Source organism: Anastrepha ludens, chromosome X (assembly GCF_028408465.1).
Source record: "Anastrepha ludens isolate Willacy chromosome X, idAnaLude1.1, whole genome shotgun sequence".
Taxonomy (NCBI): domain Eukaryota; kingdom Metazoa; phylum Arthropoda; class Insecta; order Diptera; family Tephritidae; genus Anastrepha; species Anastrepha ludens.
This window is the reverse complement of record NC_071503.1, coordinates 93,489,685-93,506,778: the sequence shown is the minus strand read 5'-3', so window position 1 is coordinate 93,506,778 and position 17,094 is coordinate 93,489,685. Positions and strand designations below refer to the sequence as shown.

General features: G+C 32.2%; 1 protein-coding gene across 1 annotated transcript in view; it reads left to right on the top strand.

The window, feature by feature from the left end:
- Positions 1-15,706, top strand: part of LOC128869217 (zwei Ig domain protein zig-8-like) — a 51,694-nt gene extending 35,988 nt beyond the window's left edge. Inside the window, exons 3-5 of the mRNA XM_054111745.1 lie at positions 12,117-12,232; positions 12,867-13,077; positions 15,549-15,706. Coding sequence (XP_053967720.1) covers positions 12,117-12,232; positions 12,867-13,077; positions 15,549-15,607 — 386 coding nt within the window. The 3' untranslated portion in view covers positions 15,608-15,706. The remainder of the gene's footprint in view (positions 1-12,116; positions 12,233-12,866; positions 13,078-15,548) is intronic.
- Positions 15,707-17,094: the final 1,388 nt, after the last annotated feature.

The window sequence follows — 17,094 nt, the reverse complement described above, 5'->3', positions numbered from 1 at the left end:
GCAAATTAGAAATTAACTACAATATTTATACCAAAATTATAACAAAAAAAACAAAAAAAAAAAAATAAACGTCAACGTTTTGACCTTTATGGAGGACAGAGAAAACAAAATTTCTCATAAAGCGGAATTTATTTTGGAAACCGCAATATTTGTACAGTTCTAGATATCTCCTAGTTAAAATGTTGAGCAATTAAATAAATCAACAGTGGCTTCAAAGAGAGTGGAAAAATAAAGCGTTATTAAAAACAATTACTCTTGTAGGGACAAAACATCCATTAATTTTAAAGAGCATACGATCATATGTATGCGCTAGTGAGTGAGCTTGAATAAGCAGCGAAGCCGATTTAGCAACAGCGTTAGCGGAAGCGGAAGAGACAAATCAACAAACACGTAGCAGCGTACGCATAAGAAGCGGACTCTCACCGTGGACTAGTGGAACAGAAAAGCAGACAGAGCGAACATATTTCTCTTTTGCTTTTGAGTCTATTCAAACTCATTTTACTACCTGGATATTATTATATTAATTTTTGCAACAACAAACATAATGGATGCTTTAACCGTAAGTAGGTTCAATTTAATATTGGCATGCATAAAGAACATTGAAAGTTTTGATGGCAATGATCCAAATCAATTGCCAGATTTTACAAGCCAAATAGAAAATATTGTACCATCACTTGTCGAATTTGATAGTAATAACAAAAATATAATATTCGGTTACATAAAAAACAAATGTATAGGTAGAACGAGAGAAACGATTCATAGGTACTCGAATGTGAATGATTGGCCCGTTTTAAAGGAAATATTGGTTAAGAATTTTGGCGAAAAAGAGACTAGTAATGACTTGATGGATAGTTTAAAAACTTGGAGAATGCAGGGAACAATCGAAAATTATTATTACAAAATTAATAAATTAGCTAATAGAATTCATAACAGAAATTTTACTCATAATGATAATACTTACTCGACCGAAGAAATAAATAGAATAGCTCTTAAGACTTTTAGAGAAAACCTCTCAGAACCTACAAGGACAATGATATTTTCTAGAAATCCGAGTACTATAGAAGGTGTTTTCAAAATAGTTTTGGAAGCAAGACATCAAAATTATACACAGTTTGGACCAGCGAAACAATACAATTTAAATACAAGTGTTAAAGTAAATTTCAGCGACGATTTGAAAAACAATCCGTATAACCCTCGAAATTACTACAATAATAAACAAACTTAAAGCAATAATAATAATAATAACTATTGTAGAAACAATAATTCATTTAGACCTTACAACAGCAACAATTTCGAAAATTTTCAAAATGCTCCTCAACAAAATCAACAATTTTTTCAAAATCCTACTAATCCTAATCCACAATTTCGTAACACATTTTGTGGTAGTTCCAATCGAACTAGAAGATCAAACTATTCACAATCTACAAATAGAAATCAACAACAATATGATGCTTGTACAAATTACAATTTACAAAGGCAACCAATTCCATCAAATTTCCATAATGGCGAAAGTCAAAAAGTTGAACCCATGGAAATAGGAAACTCTAGCGTAAATTTTCCGATTTCCGGCGAACACAATTACCCTATATAGTAATGAAAAATCCTATAAAAAAATTGAAATTTATAATCGATACGGGAGCGGAGTTTAGTTTGATAAACCCTAATATTTGTCATCCTAGATGGAAGACAGAGATTAATATAGTAGCAAAAGCTTTGGGAACAGAGACTTTGATAAAAAAGCTTTGCAGGTTTCCAATATTTAGTGAATTTAAGTTAACTGATTACTTTTGCGGATTTTTAGAATGCAAATTCAATGATAAATTTGATGGCATAATAGGAAATAATATTTTAAGAGATTTGAATTCTGTTATTGACTTACCTAATAGACAGTTCATTACAAAAAATGCGGTTATAACTATATTTAATTCTAAAGAAGAAATGTATAATGAAATATCTTATAAAGAGAATTTTATAGAAATGTTTAATTACGAAATTGAAAAACACAACATAACTACTTTAATTAAAACAGATCACCTGCAAATATACGAAAAAGAAAAATTGTTGAAAATCGCTTTTAACTATAAGAATGTTTTCTATAATAAAGATGAAGACTTAACATTTACTAATGAAATTAAACATAGAATTCTAACAAAACATGATATGCCAATATATTCTAGATTGTACAGGTACCCCGAAGTACATAAAGAAGAAGTAGATTTGCAAATTGAAAATATGTTGAAACAAGGTATCATTAGGCATTCACATAGCCCGTACAATAGTCCTATATGGGTCGTACCTAAAAAATTAGATGCGTCTAAAGAACAAAAATGGCGATTAGTGATAGACTACCGCAAGCTTAATGATGTTACTGTACAGGATCGATACCCTATTCCAAATATAGACGATATATTCGACAAATTAGGGAAATGTCAATATTTCACTACCTTGGATTTAGCCAAGGGCTTTCATCAGGTAGAAATGCATTCAGAAGATATTCCAAAAACCGCGTTTTCAACAGCCACTGGACATTACGAGTTCTTACGCATGCCGTTCGGACTTCGTAATGCTCCAGCAACATTTCAGAGGCTGATTAACAACGTATTGAAAGAATACATTGGGTCAATCTGCTTAGTATACTTAGATGACGTACTTATTTTTTCAACGAGTATTGAAGAACATTTAGAGGCCATTGAAAAAGTACTTAAACGTTTAAATGAAGCTAACCTTAAAGTGCAAATAGACAAATGTACTTTTCTTGCAAAAGAAACAAAGTTTTTAGGCCACGTCATTAATCCTGATGGCATCAAACCGAATCCCGAAAAAGTTAAAGCCAGACTACTCAAGAATAGCTCATCATTTGATCAAATATTTAAAACAGGGCGCAAAAGTTAATACGAATAACAAAGATTTTCAAGAAGCTTTTAAAAAATTAAAAATTCTAATAAAAAATTATCCTATACTTGTTCATCCAGATTTTAGCAAAACGTTTACACTTGTAACAGATGCAAGTAATTTTGCTTTAGGTGCAGCTCTTATGCAAGGCAACAAAGTTATTTCTTTTGCAAGTCGTACACTTAATGGACATGAACGAAATTATAGCACGATTGAAAAAGAATTGCTTGCTATTGTGTGGGCGACTAAATACTTCCGTCCATATCTTTTCGGTCGTAGATTTACAATTAAGACAGATCATCGTCCGTTAGTATGGTTAACACTAGAACTACGAAGATTTACCATATACCTATTTCAACTAACCGGTCATTTTGACCGGTTTTTTTGTTTAACTACACAAAACAGTAGAAATTTAGAAATAAAACTAAAAATTCATAAGATAATTAAATTTTCAAGCAAAAGAAACATATTTTATTCAATTATTGTATATAGTTCCATTAGCAATTTCAGTTTGCTGATCTTCACTCTCATCGGAATAGGACGGAAATCTTACACTTTTTCTTTTACATACCTTGAGTATGTTCTGTTCTTCACTATCACTGGATACATAGACTTTCTCTTTATAAAACTGGACCGCTGAAATATTTGTTGATTTGCAGACAACTTCGGATATATCTTCGCATATATTTATTATATCTTCAAGAAATTTTGTTTTTTTCGAATGTGACGTCATTTTCAGGGTAATAACTTCTAACTGAAAACTATAATTTTATTTCCCTTTCTAATAATGAAAAAAATATTCAATCAGAAACCACTTACAATGTATGCAAGAATAATGTGAGATTATAAAGAAATATAAAAAATATTCAATTTATTGTCATTTGCAACTATACACGGTAAGTAAGAATACTAAATTGAAAAGTTTATATGCTACGATTTATGATAACTTATCAGTATAGGGGTTACAGACTGACTGTAGAAATTGTATTCATATTACGGATTTAGTATAACTGTATATACCATATTACAGTTATACAAATTTTCGCATAATATATGGAAAACGCAAAATCTTTGAATTCCGGGAATTTTCCATATTCAAAAAGAATATTTCAAGAATATACAAAAAGTATTCATGATATTTTTATGACCGATCAAAATGACCGGTTCGTATATTTAGGTATACCACATAGTTAACTCTGAAAATTGGAAGCGTAAGAACAAAATAATCTATAATATTATTCTATACACAAATTTAATAAAAATCATGACATTATCGAAAAAAATGTAATTGGAATATTTAAGAGGAAATGGGAAATAAATGTTCCAACCGGTCATTTTGACCGGTTCGTAGTTCTCGTGTTAAATAATATAAAAGAACCAAATGCAAAGCTACAGAGATGGAAAATAAGACTTAATGAATTTGATTTTGATATCATTTACATAAAAGGCAAAGAAAACGTTATAGCCGATGGGTTAAGTAGGTTAAACTATAAAAAATCGGATGATGAAGTAGCAATAAATTTACATGAACTGTTTGACGAAGATGTTAATACAGTACATAGCGCGGAAAGTGACGACACTGATTTTATTAAAATAACAGAAAGACCAGTAAATATTTTCAGACATCAAATAATTATGGAAAGCTCAAATTTTAATTCTTGCAAAACTAAAATATATTAATTTTCAAAAATAAAATTCGTCATATTTTAAAAGTTGCAGATAAAAAGTATATTTTGGAATTTATGAAGGAAAAATTGCCTGCGAGGGACTAGTAGTGGTTTATTGTCCAAACATTGATTTATTCAGAGAATTTCAATCCAACTACACTGAATATTTCGCAAAAAACAAGTATCTTAAAGTAATGAGATCACCGATTTTTATTGAAGACATAATTGATAGAGAAAAGCTTTTACAACTGATAGAAACAACGCATTTAAAGAATAACCACAGGGGTATTCTGGAAGTTTTCGAAGAAATAAAGAGAGATTATTTTTACCCAAAACTACAGAAAGAGATTCAAAAATATATAAGTAATTGTGGAATATGTAAGTTAGCAAAATTTGACAGAAGTCCAGTGAAATATAAGTTGAACGTAACACCTACTCCAAAACATCATAACGACATTGTACATATATATATTTGGTACCCACAACGCGGTGCGATGTATTTGACAAGTATAGATAAACTTACGAAATACGCAACTGCTCAGTATTTGGAGGATAGAACCTGGGTCTCAATTCTGACAGCCCTTAAACAAAGAATCCAGTATCTAGGTAAACCAAAACAAGTAGTTTTTGATAGTGAACTAGATACAGCCGCAATAAGAGAGTTTTTGAAAGATCAAGAAATAAATTTACATATAACTACGACTTATTTGAAGACCGGAAATGCTGATGTAGAAAGACTGCACGGCACGCTTAATGAACATGTACGCTTATTTAACGCAGATCCAAGCAACACGGACGAGCTTCAGGACAAGGTTTTTAAAGCAGTAGTGTCTTACAATAATTATATTCATTCTACAACGAAGCACCGACCAATTGACCTTTTAAACAATTTAATTTCGCAAGAAAACGTATCCAAATTTTCAGAATCATCACATGAGCAAAAGTTTAAAAGAATAAATACGATAAATACGAAAACAAACAGAGTTGATGAAAGCAATTTTGTAACTGATGCTGTTAAAAATAATAATATAAGTAAGTCAAAACCTAAATACAAAAAAATTTCAAATTATAGAAAAGAAGGAAACTATATATTATCAAATGATAATAAATTTAAAATAATATATAAGTCTCAAATAAAACGAAAAAATAATTTTGATACTTTATAATAATAAGTTATGAGCCAGCAGGGACTGCTGTATCTGGTGGTGGAGGTGTCATATAGTTACATAGTAACATTTAAGGTTAGTCTAAGGTAATGTTAATAACAAAAGAATCAACAACTGTTAAATATTAAAAATAAAGAGAATAACTGTAATAAGTAAATAGAAAGTAAGAGCATAGTTATAAGTTATTAATGTAACTGTAATAAGTAAATAGAAAGTAAGAGCATAGTTATAAGTTATTAATGTAACTGGATTGAAATAAAGTTTAGTTCTTGAAGTGACATTGAAGAGGTTTGTCTCACTTGGATACATAACTATATGCATGTTTATATACAATACATACTAGCGAAAACCCGCCCGTTCCGCTGGTCGTCTTTAAAAATATCTAGATTAATTAATTAAATTAAGCCGAAAAATACTGTGTGTATTTTATAAAAATTCTCGCTCATGAATAGTAATGAAAGAAGTTTTAAATAGTAGTAGCAATTAAAAAACGTTTGATGTGATTTACTTTATTACTTTTTTTATTGTAATGCTCTTTGGTATACAATATTCTTCGTTTTTCCATGCGTTGTTGAATAAATGAACAATACCGATGGCTTGCCAACTCTTGAGCATGAAACATAAAGTTGGCCATGAGGAAAACATGGGTATTCTAAATCAATACCACAAATTGATAAAGTTTGACCTTGTGACTTATTAATAGTAATCGCGAATGCAAGGCGAACAGGAAATTGAAGACGTTTGAATTCAAACGGCATATCCGATGGTATCATTGGTATTCGTGGTATTAAAACGTCTTCACCAGAGTATTTTCCATTCAAAATTGTTGCTTCAATGACGTTATTCATCAATCTCTTAACTGTTAATCGAGTGCCATTACATAGTCGTGGTTGATTTATGTTTCTCAATAATCGGTGCTCCTATTTTCAAGTTTAGCATGTGTGGCGGTAATCCAGGTAAATCAAAGGAATTCAAAAATTCAGTGGGATAATTTACAATATCATCTTGATTTGTAGCAGTGTCAACGGATCGATATGTTTGTTCTGGACTTGGTATGTTAGCCAAAATAGCCGCATTCATTTCATTCACATCTTTATTTTTGCCAGCCGTGATGGCTCGTTCACTAAGCCAATCATGATTTTAGTAATTTTGAGGCAAATTTGGGAAATTGCTTTAAATTAACTGTTCTTTCGTTTGACTTGTTTGACAAAAGTTTGGTTGCAAAGTTATTAAGCCAGTTAAATTATCGACAGGAACTTTGCCGTTTCCAATATCCAATAATTGCTGTGAAAATTCAGCAGCTGATGGATCATTTTGCATTAGAACACGTACATTTGTAGTTAGTTTGAGTGTTTGAACATGTCTCCACAAATATGATGATTTCAAACATGCAACCAATTCATCTGCTACAGTTGCTCGAGGAATAACAGGCAGTGTTTGTCTAAAATCACCTGCCAGCAGCACTAAGGCACGACCAAACATTTAATTTTTACTACGTAAATCTCGTAATGTCCTATCAAGCGCTTCCAGTGACTTTTTATGTGCCATCGTGCACTCATCCCATACAATTACGTGTGCGAAAAAGCGGAGAAGGAGAAGAGAACTGTTCTATTCCCCCCAGCTTTAACCCAGCTATGTGTTCAGGTGCAAATGACTTTTTTGCGTGAAGTCTGATATAAAATAAGTTCTATTTACTCTTCTTAAATTTATATAAACTTTTCCAGGCGAAGTAAAAAAACTGACATACATTTGCTTCAACCGTATATTTGTGAGTACACAGGTAATACGTAAATATATGAATGATATAGGTAATATCTCATATTAGCATAACCTTTCTGCAAAAAATTAAGGAAACGATCACCAATCACGCCGGCACTGATGCAATAAATTTTTCACTATAACTGACTTCAGATTAACGTTTATATAATAAGCGTATATGTAACATTTTAAAATTTTTTTAGAATTTTTTTTTAAAGTTTTAATAATAAGTGGTCTTCCTCTTCCTCTTCCTGTAGCTATTCATTTTCCTCTGCCATCTCCAGCTCCATCTCCTTTCTTTATCTTGAAAACGGGCAGTAAAAATTACTTCACTTAAAAGCTTTCATCAACAGCTTTCATCTGATACCCATATTGTGCAAACACATCCAAGGGTACCTTGGTCCACCTTTTCGGCTATATCTCGAGACCCTGGTCACTCAGAGATCTAAAAAATACTCTGTATTAAAGCACTCATCAGTAGCTTTGATTTGATACCCACAATGTAAAAACACATCCTAGGGTTACCCGGGTCCTCGTTTTGGCCTTCGGCAGCGCCACCTGGTGGCGAGTGGAATCAAGCATATTATACTAACCTTCACCGTGGAAAAATATATATATATACCAAATTTCATAATAATCGGCCCAGAAACACACGACCCAAATGTATTCAATTCTAATGAATGCTATGTGCGGTACAAAAAATACGTGCGGCAAATAGCAAAAACACACTCACTTAACCGACGCACCGCACACACGCGCGTTATCGGATTTCAACCAAACTTCACAGAAACCTTTGCCAAAGCAACTCCAACAATGTCTGAGACTTTCATTGTTTTCCTTACACGCGTTGCTGAGATTACCCCGGACAAATACACACTTTTTTTCGGCTTAATTTTTAAATATATAGATATTAATATACAACATATCTTATAAGGTATGTGGTAAATATTACCATACATTTTTTCCTTCATATATAATAAAAAAATTAATAATAAAAACATTAAAACAACAGGTATTATTAACAACTAGTCGTCACTAATTATAAATTCGGTAAGGATGATGATGATACACTTTGTTTTATTTTAAATTCTTCACGTAAATCAAATTAATAATAATCAATAAGAAGGCATATGCAAATACAAATATGTGAATTTATATACATATGCGCATATACATACATACATATATACGCTCACTTAAGTAGGAGAGAGCAAGATGTCGAACGTTGCCGAACGTTGTGCTCTTTGTCGTTCGTTCCGCGGTTTCGCTTGCAGTTCATGCAAGGTAACGACGAATGAGCGAGGTAACGACACATTTTTTCGTGCGTGCAGCCGGCTAAATCGAATTATAAGACGTTATCACGTTAAAAAATTTGAAAAAATATTGATTAGTTTTGTTTTATAGCCGATTCAAAAAGCAAATTTTACATGGTAAAGTAAAAAGTTACAACTTTTATCGACAAATATTTATTTATTTATCAAAGTAGTCCTCCTGAGATACATTACCTGTGTCAACGATGCGGACTTGATCTCCATAATTGTTTCAAATCTCCGTCTTTCCAAAATTCAAAACTTTTTTATCATTTTATAGATATCGGAAATTGCTGAGCACACTTAAACACGTCTAACTTCTGTATCTGTCAAAAGCAAACTAAAAGTGGTATATAATTGCAAATGTACACATATGATGGGAATACGTGTCAACACAACAAAAAAAAAAATCGAAAATCGAATGAACGCTATTCGCGAAATTTGAAATGTCACCTTACTTTTTGGACACATCTCGTAAATGTAGCTGATCTAAAAATAAAGTATTCCAAAATCATCACTTCGTAACTGTACCTCACCTCAAAAAAAATCGAAAATCGAATGAACGCTATTCGCGAAATTTGAAATGTCACCTTACTTTTTGGACACATCTCGTAAATGTAGCTTATCTAAAAATAAAAAATAGTTTAAAAAAACTAAAAAACACGCTTTTATTGCCAATCGAACTAAAAAGTATAAAATAAATTTTAATGACAAAGAGACCTATAATGAAGTAATAGCACTTGAACGATCAGTCATAGTCAACTACCTCAGAACTGAACTATAACAAAAATTAAGATACAAATAGAATAATTAAAATTAGAGTTAAAAGCGAAATTGTATAAAAAGCAGAGAGAAATCATACGATGCGCAAAAAACAGTGCAATAAGTATTGGTTATACCCTGCACATTTGTGTGGTTGGCTGTAACACCTAAAACGACTGATGATATCATATTTGGAATTATACGATATTTTTTAACTCATCGGTAAATCAGCTTGCGGTTTTTTCAATATTCAGTAAAAATTCACTGGTTATATATATATATATGGGACGTTCCACGTCAACCGGTACACTAGCCGGTCCAAAATTCTATGGGACCGATTTTGAAGTCCAAGGTCTCGAAATGATCGTCTGAATGTCCACTATTGAAAGCCGTCTGGCCCATTGAGAAGTTCAATATGGCGTCCAAATTATGGCGTCTAAGCTGACTAAAAATTAGAGTTTATTTAAAATCTTGTGTGCTCCTAAGAAAACCAGGAGCAATGAAAAAAAAGTAATACTGATTCTTTGTTCTTAGGGTCGCAGATTACGATTTCGGAAGCAGATTTCCAAAATTCAAAATGGTGGATCCAATATGGCGGCCGAAAATATTAATATAATATAATTTATTTCGATTTGTTTAAAATGTATTTCTAAGGGGTTTTTGGAGTCGCTGATTACGAATCTGAAGTCAGATTTTTTAAATTCAAAATGGCGGATCCAATATGGCGGTAAAAAATAAAAAAAATATTTCGATTTTTTGAAACCTGTTTTAAAGGGTTTTTGGGGTCGCTGATTGCGATTCTGGAGTCATATTTCAAGAATTCAAAATAGCGGATCCAATATGGCGGCCAAAAATAAATAACGTTATAAAATAAAAAAAATAAAAAAATAAAAAATAAAAAAAAAATATATATATATAATTGGCGCGTACACCCTTTTTGGGTGTTTGGCCGAGCTCCTCCTCGTATTTGTGGTGTGCGCCTTGATGTTGTTCCACAAATGGAGGGACCTACAGTTTCAAGCCGACTCCGAACGGCAGATATTTTTATGAGGAGCTTTTTCATGGCAGAAATACACTCGGAGGTTTGCCATTGCCTGCCGAGGGGCGACCGCTATTAGAAAAATGTTTTTCTTAATTTGGAGTTTTCACCGACATTCGAACCGACGTTCTCTCTGTGAATTCCGATTGGTAGTCGCGCACCAACCCATTCGGCTACGGCAATTCACTGGTTACTACAATTATTTGCAGTAATCAGGTAAAATACATTTTTACAACAATTGTATTGGAATGCAAAGTGACTATCAGTGTTTTTAATTGTCCTCTCCGGCTGCAAGTCAAAGATTAAGAAACAAGTGTTTTCTAATAGCAGTCAAATCTTGACAAACATTAGCAAACTTTAGAGTGTATTTATATCTTAAGAAAGCTTAAAGTCACCTGATTGAGGACGGAATAATGTCATAGACTTCACCATTTACAAAACAGCACCAGGTCAAGTGTCACAAATTGAAAGATAAGCTAAGCTTTAACACTAGATTAGGCTAGGTTTACCTGGCTGACCAACAATGATTTGAATGACTATGTTGTTGAATGAAATTGGAAGATGTGATAATGGAACCAAATTCCTTTTACCTACACTTCTAGCGTGAAGAAAAATTGGGTTGCTGTTGAATACGTGTGCCCAAATGGCTGCTTTGTTAATTTCCTGTTGCTCTTGGTCTAGGGCACGATTTCGCCGATGAGTTTTTTGCAACTAGCCTTGCATAGCCTTTAAAGTGATATTTTGGGAACGCATAGTGCTCCAGTTATACACAGACTTATGTGCATATATACACCCCTCACTTTTCTTGCATACATACGCCTTTTTGCCTACTGCCATCCAGAGTATTTTAGGGCAAACGAAAACCATTTAACCTACTGCCGTCCACCATATTAAGATATCAGGTTAAGATTAATGATAACCATTTAACCACGATCCAATGTGAGAGTCGGGTGGATAATCGATCCTCTTCCTGATGTTGTGTAAGGCGTTGGAAACTTTCTCTATTTTTTCTCTATATTCAATCTTCAAGTCCGCTTTCTGCTTTCCAGGTAATTAGTAGATGATTTTGGAGTAAGTGTGGTATTTCCTATTCTGGGAGGATACACCTTGTGAATCCTTCAGCGTCCGGCAATTCAAGAGCTTGACAATCCTGTAATGTATGGAATTGCTTAAAGAAATAAACAAATAAAGTGCATTTTCTACATGAATAAAGTGCTTCATTAGAAAAACCACTATCTTTGGACTCCTCTTCGTACAGGCGTGCAGTATGCTTGAAATTAAGTAAAGTTCATCCTTTCTTTAATATATGAATCGGTTAATATTTAAAGGGGTTTTAATGTAAACGAAATTAATTTAATCCTATTTGTACAGTTAGTTCATACACATTCATATGACACATTCTTGTATAATGTACATGTTATGTGATGTTATGTTATGTTGCATAAAAATATAAATTAGCTCTCCCAAATATAATATATAAAGTCTACCAATAATGGCTTCTATTTTATTTTACTTACATTAGAATTCACAGGTATGGAACGCCCATATTTTGATGATGATAGCCCTCGTAACGTATCGACAGTAGCTGATGAGCCTGCGATACTAAAATGTCGCGTTAAGAACAAAGGCAACCGTACGGTAAGTGAATGAGTTCTTCTATTACCAAATACTAGCTATAACCGATTTTCAACTATGCAGATAACTACATTTAAGCATGCCTTGACGCTCTTGGCACGTTTATGCGTACAAAAGTGTGAAACGATTTAATATTTCTAATACTTATAATATTTCACTTAGATAAATTATATTGGAAGGGCGGGTAGCTCTGAATATTAACGTGAACTACGAATAAAAAGAACTGTAAGCATAAGGCTTTCGTGATTTTTATCGCAAGTTGGACTAGGAAATTATTCCATCACATTACCAAAAAATTGCTTTTATTTTTTATTTTTATTTTATGATCACAGATTTTATCCACCCATTTAAGCAAACATTACTTTTACAGCTTTAACATGTTTCTTCTGACAATGTTGGCCTAGATAAGGGGGTGGGCCACGTAGCCGGCGTATCTATTTTGGTCTGCTTGTACAAAGGGTATCAGGTTCAACCTGGCAATTTTCGCTAACTATTAAGTAAATTCAACTGTTATCCTTTGCAAGATCAAGTGATTAAAATAACCGTAAATGTGGCAGGCAGTTTATATATTATGGAGTGGCAGGCACATAAATAATCTGAAATGAATTAAAAACATGTGTATACATTAATTTTTAAGGTTTCGTGGATGCGTAAGCGAGATCTTCATATACTGACAACTAACATCTATACTTATACTGGCGATCAGCGTTTCTCTGTTCTGCATCCGCCCGGCAGCGATTATTGGGACTTAAAAATCGAATATGCGCAGCAGAGAGATAGTGGAATTTACGAATGCCAAGTAAATACGGAGCCGAAAATTAATTTGGCCGTATCACTAGAAGTTAATGGTGAGCAGATTGGTTTATAATATGATTTGAACTTATAATATGTTTTTACGTCGTTAAAGTTTCGTAACTATTGGCTTGATAGAACCAATAAAGCATTTTGGTTTTATAAGTAAAGGGTTATCTAATAAGAGGTGTTATTTGGATATTCAAAGAAAAATGCTATTTTTTAATATAAATGATCGGATGTTTATTTCATTATAAAGAGGAAGGTGTGCCGTTAATAGTGGAAAATAACATCAGGCAAATGACCACCATGACCACGCTTAAAGGACAATATCCTTTTCATGAAATTTTCCATAACCAAATTGCAAAGTGGCTGCTCTATGTCCTCGATAGCCTCACGAATTCCATCTTTTAGGTCTTGAATCGACCCTGGGCTGGTGGTGTAGACCTTCTCTTTCACGTGGCCTCAAAGAAAAAAGTCACAAAGTGTTAAACCACAAGATCTCCGTGGCCAATTGTGATCACCTCTTCGAGAGATAACACGGTCCGAAACTTTTCCCGTAAAAGATCAATGGTTTCCTTGCTTGTGTGGCACGTAGCGCCGTCTTGTTGAAAATAAACGTTGCCCAGATCAATACCATCCTATTCCGGCCATAAAAAATCGTTAAACATTTCTCGATAGCGCAATCCATTCACCAATAACACCTGTTATTGGAAACCCCTTTACATAGAGAATGAGTATATGAATGATGTAACAGAACTACTTATATTCCGTATAAATTTTCATAAATTTATTCAATAAAAATCAGCAGTAGCATTTCAGATCTTAAAACCTACTTACAACACTTTCCGTTTTTGTCTTACTTGAATATTATTCATTTATAACGATTATCGAACGAAATTATAAAATAAATGAATCCGTTAACAAGCAAGATTACACATCCTTGACAATTTGTTTACGTTGTATTGCTGTTTGTTAATTGATGATGTGTCGTAATCAAAGAGAAGTTAAAAAAGGGCTTAAAAGACATTGGTCTTATTAACAGCCAATTATTTAAATAAATTTCATAAAAATTTGTTTTTGGGTGCTTTTACCCTCATTTTTTTAAAACCAGTCAATCTTCCTTGCTTTCAGTTAAATATATAAATATACATATAATTAAAATAAATAGAAACAAACCAAGTATTTTATTATAATGATTTCCAAAACTTTGCGTAAGTCATGGCAGGCTGATAGAAAATACGGCAAAAACGTAATAATACGTTCACATATGCATTAATCACCTATAAATCCACCAAATTAGTCTACCCGTTCACATATGGCAGATTACCTGCAAAATCTACAATCAGCTGTCAATACTGCTTTGAGAGGTTTTTCTTCATAGAAATTATTTTGGTGGAATATTTCGGTGTTTTTGGCTTCTTTAATTATTATTAATGATATGAAGAAAATACAAGGAGAAGGAATAGCTAATTTAATTGCGCAATTGGCTGCTAATAATAAACAGTTAGAGGAAATCCGTAAACGACGAAATTCGCATTCGAAATTCGACATTTCATTTTACAATAAGTAATAAGAGGGCAAAACGTTTATGGACACACGCTTTTTTCTATAAAATGAATCCATAATTAATAATATTTAACAAAAATTTTATTAGAATTATGTTTACAGACCTGTTTGCTTTGCCGGCATCCATTTCATTAAGTTTTTATTTTGATGTTTCTCCTTACATTCGTAATAATAATTATAACAATAAGTATCGTTATTATCTGGGATTATTTTATAATCTGAGATTTTGGGAGAGAACTTTTATATGGGAAATCGCGCTTTTTAATTACGAATTTTGAGTTAAGCGCAAAAAAGTGGATCATCTACTTATATGTGAACGTATTATAAGGTACTATATACTTATATGTACTATATATACATATACACAGAGTGGCGACTGCAAACTTATTGGAGGACTGAGCGCTAAAATTATTACTGATCTAAAAAAGTAAAGCTGATGCAGTCGAATTTATAATATCTATATTCATTGTAATTATTTGTACATTATATATTCAGATATACATACATGGAAAAATTAGTAATAAAATCCGTACCAAGGAATTTGTAATATAATTGGTATAACTCATCCTGGGGATCAGCAAAATAGTCATGTTGACGAAATGAAGAAATTTAGGGTAAAAATATTTTTATAGCTGGCATATTCTTAAAATGAAAAATTAAATTAAAATTTTCAAATGAATAAAACAATAACCGAAGACAGAAGTGATACTTTTCTATGAGTAATATTGTATTAATAATTATATAATTTTGTAACTGCTATGACAAAACATAATCTTTACGTTGTTTTAAATTTTCCGATACATAATTTTATAAAAGTACAATTTTTATAGCGGGTACATATGCTTGCGCGATTAAAATAAATTTTATTAAATTGTAAATTTATAAAAGATAATTTTACAAATAAAATAAACAGTTCTAATATTACAATGATATTATTAATTTTTTCTTACCTTTACAGCCGAGGCCGATATTAGAGATAAGATTACCGAACCCCAATACTACGATGCGAAAGGTTAGATCCGCAGTTAATAATTCAATATTTTCTTTGATTTTCAGAAAAAAAGATCAAAGTGCTTGGGTGCTAAAGATTTTTGATCACTAAATGTAGTTTATGCATTATATGTATATAACTTTATTCATAGAAGCCTACAATTTATTTCAAATTGGCTTCAAAAAGTATACCATATACATGAAAAGTGTATACCAAACACTTAAAAAAAATAAATAATTGGCGCGTATACTTCTGTTAGGTGTTTGGCCGAGCTCCTCCTCCTATTTGTGGTGTGCGTCTTGGTGTTGTTGCACAAATGGAGGGACCTACAGTTTCAAGCCGACTCCGAACGGCAGATATTTTTATGAGGAGCTTTTTCATGGCAGAAATACACTCGGAGGTTTGCCATTGCCTGCCGAGGGGCGACCGCTATTAGAAAAATGTTTTTCTTAATTTGGAGTTTTCACCGACATTCGAACCGACGTTCTCTCTGTGAATTCCGATTGGTAGTCGCGCACCAACCCATTCGTCTACGGCGGCCACAACTTGGTAGGTAAAAAATATACGATGTATCACACAACATTTTTTCTATTTTTTTGAATGAAGATGACATATTTTTAAGATTAATTAAAGTATAATATATTTGAGATTAGAACGAATTTTTTGTTAGGATTAGCACTTCAATGTATTAAAACTTCGTTTTCAATTATACGTCCAAATGTCCAATTCTCGGTAAATGCGCTTTATGTTAGCTCTTATTTAGAAATGCCCAACTACTTCAGAGTTAATGAAAAGAACGGATTAATACAGGGAAAATAAGAACATCTTAAGTCTTGTTTTTTAATCTTTAGAAAAATGTCTCTGATGTGACCAACTCTCTGGAGACCAAATATCAGACTTATATTTTTATCTGTGAATTTTCTAAGCAGGTAATCAAAAACCTCTGAATGTGTTTCTCCTGTAAAAATGTGCACACCTAAATTCTAAAGCTTATTAGCTTTCAGTATGCGAAGCTACACAGAAAAAGTAGATGAAAATGTAAAGCATGATTATCTATATATTAATACGGAGAGCAAAATTTTGTCGTACCTTTTTTTAGTATTTATAGTCAGAGAAAAAAGTTGAACAATATACCGATGGATAGCATATGTTGAGACGGTTTGCACAATGTATTAAAATAGATACATAAGTGAATAGGTGCAGTTAAATTAATCACACAATTTTACCTGTATTATGATATATCATGTTATAATATGTATCATGATATTATATATATGTATCATGATATAAAAGTTGATGAAACAACTGGAAGCTTATACATATATTGTGAATCAATACTATTATAAATTTGATTCAGAAATAATGATGGTCATGGATTAATTAATGATTGTTTTTATTATGGTTTTTCTAAAAAAAATAAATATTTTTTTCCGTAATACGTGAAATTAAATGTTTCCATATTTAATTTTACTACATCTATTCACATATGCCATGTAAAAAGTTTAAATATAAG